Source organism: Lagopus leucura, unplaced genomic scaffold (genome assembly GCF_019238085.1).
Source record: "Lagopus leucura isolate 7727_CA_CO unplaced genomic scaffold, USGS_WTPT01 Super-Scaffold_73, whole genome shotgun sequence".
NCBI lineage: Eukaryota > Metazoa > Chordata > Aves > Galliformes > Phasianidae > Lagopus > Lagopus leucura.
In genome coordinates this window covers 71,884,059-71,892,910 of record NW_024962252.1, presented here as the reverse complement: position 1 = coordinate 71,892,910, position 8,852 = coordinate 71,884,059, and the positions used below count along the sequence as shown (strand labels likewise).

Below are 8,852 nucleotides of genomic sequence, written 5' to 3'. Positions count from 1 at the left end.
AAAGCAGTTCTTGGGCATTCTGTTTCTCAGTTCCTCATTTAAGAGAGTAACATGGAAGAAAGCGTGTCTCATCAATACACAATAATATATATAACTGCTTGACTGGAAAGAATAATGACTATCACGGGCAAAACTGCTCCTACAACACACTGAAGGAATGGAATTAGTTGGCCTTGCCTCCCTAGAAATTTTGATTATAGAGATGATATATATTAAATCCTCCATGATTTACACATTCTGATTGGAATGACACAGATGCAGGAAGATACAGATGCAAAGTAGTTATAAGTCCAGGATTGGTTTACAAGCCGTATCAGGATTTCAGCCTTCACTGAAATCTGCAGGATCTTCATTAACTTTGCTGTGACTAAAATAATACCAAAGCATTACTCTTTGGTCTCCTACTACCTAAAAAATCAGTTATCCCAAAAGTCCTACATGCCTGGAGTTTGCCCTTACTACCCCAGGAATTAAATTGGATTGGAGATGTCAAATTAATGGAGATATTTGAACTGATCTGCCCCTCACTCCCGTATTTTCACAACTCTACTGCAGTGTTTTAATACAGCAGAACACAAAGTTTTTTGTTTTTGTGAGGCTATGTACTGAATCACAAAGACATAGTAATTTAATTTGTTTTATTGTATTGCACAAGATATCTATGCAATCCATGTAGATACTGTATTAAAGGATCCATGTTTCCCAAAACATTGCCTGTTGCAGCACACATCACAAGCATTGTGAATAACCAGTGCCTTCTTGAAAAATCAAAGTTTTTGGTTGCAAGTTTAAGCATGTGTGGCAATAAATGAAGAAAAAAAGCAAGGAGTATCAATACATACTTGTTTTCAAACACACAAATATACAATTTTCAGAAGAGCACCAATAATGTCAAGCAATTATTTTGATGAGATACTGTATGTGTAGGCTCCACAATAAAAAGCCAAGATACACACAAAAATATATTTCAACTTCTAAAATAATTTAACCATCATATTTTGCATGTGTCACCTGTTTACAACACATCATTTCATATACAACATCAGGCCCAAAGCCTCAAACTGTGAAAATTCGTGCATACTCAGAACAGTTGATACTCTGAAGCTGAAAAAGCCTTCAACTGTTTACATCTGGATACAGAGCAGTATAAGACTGCAGAAATAGTTACTGTGAAGGTATAACAGAAACGATACTACGGAAAAATGAAGAACACAACCAAGACTCCAAGCACAAGGTTTTTGAAAGAGGCCTACATGTAAAGTGATGTTGCAATAATTTATAACAGTGAATAATTAATACCAATCTCCTTTCTGACACTTACAGAGTCTCATATGTTCAGAAGCCCATGGAAGTGAACTAACCAAATGTCATGATCAATATCATCCTCAAATTCTGTTTCTGAAGTTTCTGATCATTATACTGGTACTTAAAAACATTTTATACTTGCTGAAAACTGTTATTAAAATTTACCTTCTTGCTATGAGAATTTAGTGTCATAAAAATTATGAAAAACAATAGGTAAAAAAATAGTACTTTATGAATATTTTTAGAAAACCCGTCAAACAGCTGCAAATACAGCTGATTTTTAAGTGTCTCTTCTCTTGAACTGCATTTGTTTATTTTTATTTAAGTGAATCACTTATAAGAAAGCAAGGAGTACCAGCTCTAAGATTTATTCTTGTCCATTACATTGAGGACCTCATCCAAAAGTGAAGGTCCCAAGTCAAGTTGTAATGAGAGAAGAGAGCCTGCAAGATCTGAAAGGGATTCTTCTGACTTTGTCTTGGTTAGTTCACATGGAAGTCGGCTATCTTCAAGCAAATCAACTGTTTGCCAATCAGTGCATCGTTCAGAAAAGCTGGATGAGTTACTGTCTCTACCATTAATAAAATGTGATGAAGAACCATTTTGTTCCCATACATCATCTTTGTATGTTTCTCCATTCCCCGTCTGTTTACTTTTCTCCTGCAACTTCTCCTCAATTACTGGCTCACAGCTAAGCCGTGGGTTTCTTGATGACCTGACGGATTCTTGCTTTGAATTAAACGTCACTGGTGACAATAAAGGTAACATAAGAGCTTGAGAACCCCCAATGGCAGGAAGGGAAATAGCATTTTTGAGCACTGGTGATGGAGTTTCTGTGAACATGGATTCAGAAGTGCTGTTTGCCCTTAAGAATTCACTGTGGCCACCAGATTGGCTAACTCTAGTTTCTCCTTCATTTCCAGGCAATAATTCGTAGTTTCCCTGCAAAAAGGAGATGTCTCCAAAAACATCATGTTGTCCCTCTTTTCCAATATGTATCGTGTGACGAAAATCTCCAAGTGGTGGACTGATCATATCAGGAGACAAGATATCCCTTAGTTTGAATTTCTTCCCTTTCTTATTGTTAGCGGCTTTCAAGTAGATGGGTGTCTTGGCTGGCATCTTGTTTCTAGATAAAGAGGGAGTTGTGTTAAAAAAAAAAAATAAATAAAGGAGAAGTCCCTTACAAAGCCAGTTCTTCTCGGGAGACCTTCAGTATGAGCTATGTTACATCATCATCTTGTACCAATCTTGCACATCAAGTCCCCTTCTTCTAAGGTAGGGAACTTCAGGGTATGTGAATGTCTCCCGTTGGAGGATTCTGCAAGACGGAGCACAAGTTTCAAGCCGGTTAGCAACCAAACATCCAACTTCAAGAACTTGAGAAGACCTGCATGGGATACAAAATCAGGTTATCATTAATTTTTCATGGTTCATTCAGTCCTGTTTTCACACACACAAAAAAAAATTAGCAATGGTACTGACAGTTCCAGCCTGCAGATTAACATTATGATGTTTCTTCCCTTCATTAGGCAGGATAAAAGGGTTTAAGATTAACAACATCTAGCTAACCTTTCTCTGACTTTATAACTTGTTTTGAAGTCAGAGTTTCTTAGACACGGTTGCTGAGCACAGTCCATTTGGTAAACATCACTATCTGAATCCTTCTTCTCATTCTGACATTCAAAATGCTGGTCTTGAAGTGCAAATGCAGAAACTGATCTGTAACATTCAACAACATAAAGCTTTCGGTAGATGCAGGAAGACTAAAAAGTCACCCAAGCAATTTTATTTTTTTTTTTAATGGGAGTAGATCACCTTGGATTTGAGAACTTTTGATATTGTCATTTATAAATTGGAACAAACTGTCACAAATAGCTTTTCTGACAAATATGCTAATAAGGATAATTATAGACATCTGATGAAAGTATTGGTCCACATAGAATCATAGAATCACAGAATCACCAAGGTTGGAAAAGACCTAAAAGATCACCCAGTCCAACCGTTCACCTATTCCCAATAGCTCCTACTAAACCATGTCCCTCAACACAACATTCAGTCTTTCCTTGAACACCCCCAGGCTCGGTGATTCCACCACCTCCCTGGGCAGTCCATTCCAGTGCCTGACCACCCTTTCTGAAAAGTAATACTTCCTCATGTCCAGCCTGAATCTCCCCTGCCTTAGCTTGAAACCATTCCCCCTGGTCCTATCACTAATGACACGAGAGAAGAGGCCGACCCCCAGCTCACTACAACCTCCCTTCAGGAAGTTATAGAGAGCAATAAGGTCTCCCCTGAGCCTCCTCTTCTCCAGGCTGAACATTCCCAGCTCCTTCAGCCTCTCCTCATATGGCCTGTGTTCCAGACCCCTCACCAGCTTTGTTGCCCTCCTTTGAACACGTTCCAGGGCCTCAATATCTTTCTTGCAGTGAGGGGCCCAAAACTGGACACAGTACTCGAGGTGCGGCCTCACGAGTGCTGAATATAGGGGAACAATCACCTCTCTGCTCCTGCTTGCAACACTGTTTCTGATGCAAGCCAGGATGCCATTGGCCTTCTTGGCCACCTGGGCACACTGTCGGCTCATGTTCAGCCGAGCATCAATCAATACCCCCAGGTCCATTTCCTCTACGCAGTCCTCCAGCCACACCGCCCCAAGCCTGTAGCGTCGCCTGGGGTTGTTGTGGCCAAAGTGCAGGACCCGGCATTTGGCCTTGTTGAAACTCATCCCATTGGCTCCAGCCCAGCTCTCCAGCCTGTCCAGATCCCTCTGTAGGGCCTCGCTACCCCCAGGCAGATCCACACTTCCAGCCAATTTGGTGTCATCTGTGAATTTACTGAGGGTGCACTCGATGCCCTCATCCAGGTCATCAATAAAGATATTGAAGAGGACAGGCCCCAGCACCGACCCCTGGGGAACACCACTCACGACTGGTCGCCAGCTGGATTTGACTCCATTCACCACCACTCTCTGTGCCCGGCCCTCCAGCCAGCTCCTTACCCAGCCAAGAGTGTACCCATCCAAGCCTCTGGCTGCCAGCTTCTGCAGGAGAATGCTGTGGGAGACAGTGTCAAAGGCTTTGCTGAAGTCTAGGTAGACCACATCAACAGCCTTTCCTTCATCCACCAGATGGGTCACTAGATCATAGAAGGAGATCAGGTTGGTCAAACAGGACCTGCCCTTCATGAACCCATGCTGGCTAGGCCTGATCCCCCGGTCACCCTGCACATGCCGCATGATCTCCCTCAAGACGATCTGCTCCATAACCTTCCCTGGCACCGAGGTCAGGCTGACAGGCCTGTAGTTCCCCGGATCCTCCTTACGACCTTTCTTATAAATGGGAGTCACGTTGGCAAGCCTCCAGTCTTCTGGGACCTCACCAGTCAACAAGGAGCGCTGACAGATGATGGAAAGCGGCTCGGCTATCACCTCCGCCAGTTCCCTCAGCACTCTCGGGTGGATCTCATCTGGCCCCATCAACTTGTGACAGTCCAGCTGGAGCAGTAGGTCTCTGACTGTTTCTTTCAGAATCACAGGGGGGTTAGTGTGCTCCCCAACCGAGATTACCAGGTCAGAGAGAGGGGTATCCTGAGGATAACTGGTCTGACTTTTAAAGACAGACGTAAAGAAGGCATTCAGAACCTCCGCCTTTTCCTTATCCTCAGTGGTCACATTCCCAGCCTCATCCAGCAAAGAGTGGATATTCTCCTTTGTCCTCCTCTTACTGTTAATGTATTTATAAAAGAGTTTCTTATTCCTTTTCACACCAGCGGCTAGGTTAAATTCAAGCTGGGCTTTTGCCTTTCTGATTTCACCTCTACACATCCTAACAACTTCCCTGTATTCATTTTGAGTGGCCTGTCCCTCTTTCCACAGGCGGTAGATTCTCTTTTTCTCCCGGAGCCTCAGGAATAGCTCCCTATTCATCCACGCCGGTCTTCTTCCCCGCCGGCTCATTTTGCAGCTCAGGGGGACTGCCTGCTCCTGCGCCCTTAAGACTTCCTTCTTGAAGAGCAACCAGCTCTCTTGGACCCCTTTGCTCGCTAAGACTGAATGCCAGGGGACTCCCCCTATTAGTCCCCTGAACAATTCAAAGTCCGCCCTCCTGAAGTCCAAGGTAGCAGTATTACTATTCCCCCTCCAGGCTCCACCGTGAATCACGAAGTCTATCATTTCATGATCACTCTGTCCAAGACAGCCTCCAACCTCCACATCTCCCACCAAACCTTCCCTGTTTGTGAACAGCAGGTCTAGTGGGGCAGTTCCTCTCGTGGGCTCTCTGACCAGCTGTATCAGGAAGTTGTCCTCTACGCATTCCAGAAACCTCCTAGACTGCTTCCTGTGTGCTGTGCTGTACTCCCAGCATACGTCAGGGAAGTTAAAGTCCCCCATGAGGACAAGGGCAGGCGACTGTGCAGCTTGTGCCAGCTGCTTATAGAATACCTCGTCTGTTTCTTCATCTTGATTTGGGGGTCTATAACAGACGCCCACAATCCTCAGTTACAAATATCTGAACATGTTTTAGAAGGGATTGATTCTTGTGACCGTGGTCTTTAGACTGCAGGAATTCTACACAGCAATTAGTTTTAGACTGTAGCTCATGAGCTATGTAGGCCAACTGTTCTGCACATCAAATCATTTTAAAATAAAGTTTTCCTACTAGAATCTTGTCTCTGACAAGTCTGATAAAGCTGTCCAGAAGGGTTAATAGGCTATTGGGTCAATTGGTTATGGAAAAAAATACTCTTTACTAATGCTTTAATTTTGTGATTCTTTGCTCAGGAATCAATAAAAGATACTATAAGGATCTCAGAATAAAAGCATTTTTATCCTGGGCATCTTTGTACTCTTCCCAATTCAATCCAGAGAGCAGAGCATTACAGGCCATTCCTCACTAAAAGTCTCAGCCCCAAATTTCTTACTGTCCATTTCCATTCTAATTCTGTAAAGTAGCTTGCAGTTTTTTCCACAGAAACGCATCTCTCTCCCTGTGCAATATGTGAAGAGAAGCTATCTGTATTTTTCTTCATTTCGTGCATGCCCCAGCAGAGATATTCCTTCATCAAATTAAGTCCAGCAAGAATCATCAGTTCGAAAGCTTTGTACTGGCAATAAAGACAGATGGCCAAGAAGTATTTAAGCATTTTCACAAATCCTCTAACCTGAGTAATTAGTTCCTTCAGTTGGGTGCTTAACTCTGCATCACAAGGGGAGCTGGGAATCTTGCCAAGTTAGCATTTTGGTTTTTGATTTCCACAAAATATCTACTGCACTTCAGATAGGGCTGAAAATCACTTCACACAGAAGTACAACAGATATATACAGAAAATACTGTCATACAAAATAAGCCAAATGTTCTATGAATGCAGAGAACATTTGATACTTTTAAGCTCAATTTTGAAATGCTTGCAATCCTGCACAGCTTCCCTCTAAACAAAAAAATGCTAATTCATTAGGATCTACAGAATACTATGGGATTCCAATTACATACCAAAACTCCATCTACTTAACTCCCTTTTGCATCTTACAGTCTATACAGTCCTAAGTAAGATCTCTGCTTGTGCCATGCATCGTAGAACAGAACTGATCACTCAAATCAGCTACCTTTCAGATTTAAAAAAATGAAATAAAATAATAAAATAAAATCACCACACTGTTTCATCCCTCACCTTACCTTGGTTATCACTCTACCCTTGCAGCCAATTTAGGAACACAACATCCTCAACTCTACAGAGATTGTATGTGGTTGAAAGTGAAGCCTAGTAGTTACTAGTTTCAAAGTGAAAGACCAATTCTATATTTTATTCAAATTATAGTATAGAGGAAAAAAATGCAAACACACAAAAACCTGAAATAGAGCAAACTTTTGGTCATCCAGATAGCAGTTCTGGACTATAGTCCAGATAGTAAGTTCTTGCACTATCAGAAAATCCAGTAAGGGGCAGTGTAAAACCACAGTACCTCAGAGGATGCTGCAAGAGATTTCAGTGCCAGGAATTATAATCCCTCTTTACAGAGCAGCCTCTGCTCTTGGGAAGGCCTTGCCTTCCACATTGCGAATGAAGAGAGCATTAAAAACTGTACACTTACTGCAAGCAGCATTTGCTCTGCTAAAAACAAAAGTTACCTTTGCTGCAAATTTCATGAGTCATCCCATTGAAAATCCTGAGATTACAATTTGTAGACAAAAGATAACGGCTCTGTATTAAACAGAGGGCCTGATTTTCAACATACAGTATAACCTAGACATCAAAGAATCATAGAATGGCTTGGGTTGGAAGGGATCTCAAGGACCATCAAGTTCCAACCCCCCTGCCACAGGCAGGATTGCCAACTGCTAGATCAAGTACTAGATTAGGCTGCCCAGGGCCCCATCCAACCTGGTCTTGAACACCTTCAGGGATGGGGCATCCACAATCTCTCTGGACAACCTATACCAGCACCTCACCACCCATTCACAGGAGAGCAGCTCTAGCCCTTTGATCTTCATGGCCCTCTTCGGGACCCTCTCCAAAGCCTCGACATCCCTTGTGTACGGGAGCGGACACAGTACTCCAGATACGGCCTAAACAAGGCAAAGTAGAGGGAGACAATCATCTCCCTCACACTGCTGCCCACTCCTCTTCTGACACATCCCAGGCTACAATTGGCCTTCTGGGCTGCAAGACCACATTACTGGCTCATGCTAAGCTTTTCATCAACTAGGACCCCTAAATCCTTCTCAGCAGGGCGTCTCCCAAGGAGTTCATCTCCCAGCCTTTATACACATCCGGGATTACTTCCACCCAAGTGAAAAACCTTGCACTTTGCTTTGTTGAACTCATTAGGTTAACAAGGGCCCACTTTTTGAGTTTATCAAGGTCCCTCCAGATGGCATCCCTTCCTTCTGCTGTAACAACTACACCACTCAGTTTGGTGTAATCAACAAACTTGCTGAGGGTGCATTCGATCCCATCATCTCTGTCATTGACAAAGACAAAGAGTACTGGTCCCAGGACAGACCCCTGAAGGACACCAACTGTCACTGGCCTCCACCTGGGCATTGGTGAAGCTGTGCTGGCTGTTTTAGAAGAGCCTTTTTTTGATAAATTTCATCTCAGTAACTAAGTGACCACTTAACCAAACTGAAAAGCAGAATGAGAAGCTATCAGAAAACCAAATGCATAACTAAAAATCTACAGCCTTAGGACTGCCAGCCTACAGTAGAAGACTTCATTTAGGAGAATAATCTGAGAGGATTTTTCTACCAGTTTAGGAGATCTCTAGATCTCCTTCTTTGAACAAGATCTGAGCATGAGCTAAGACAGAAATTTCAGCCCAGTGAAAATTAGAGTTTTATTTTGGCTGTAACTCATTTGGCTGTAGCTCATTCTCATTCCTATCACTTCACACTCTCATATAAGTGTTTTGCTTGGTAACTAAGGCCAATATTGTCAGAGGCACTTCTCAAATTGCCTTGTGAACCTTCTGTCCACTCAGCAACTACCTTACCCACAGCCTGAAGTTTTCAATGGATGCCTCAGTCTATCCCACAGGCTATCAGTAA

At 42.8% G+C, this 8,852-nt stretch overlaps 1 protein-coding gene across 3 annotated transcripts in view; it reads right to left on the bottom strand.

The window, feature by feature from the left end:
• Nucleotides 1-623: 623 nt before the first annotated feature.
• Nucleotides 624-8,852, bottom strand: part of CDC42EP3 (CDC42 effector protein 3) — a 28,436-nt gene continuing 20,207 nt past the window's right edge. For 2 of the 3 annotated variants that reach the window (XM_042895097.1, XM_042895091.1), the window contains exon 2: nt 624-2,695. In XM_042895097.1, the coding sequence (XP_042751031.1) occupies nt 1,666-2,427 (762 nt within the window). In that variant the 5' untranslated portion in view covers nt 2,428-2,695 and the 3' untranslated portion in view covers nt 624-1,665. The remainder of the gene's footprint in view (nt 2,696-8,852) is intronic. The other variant, XM_042895105.1, reaches the window with a different exon arrangement.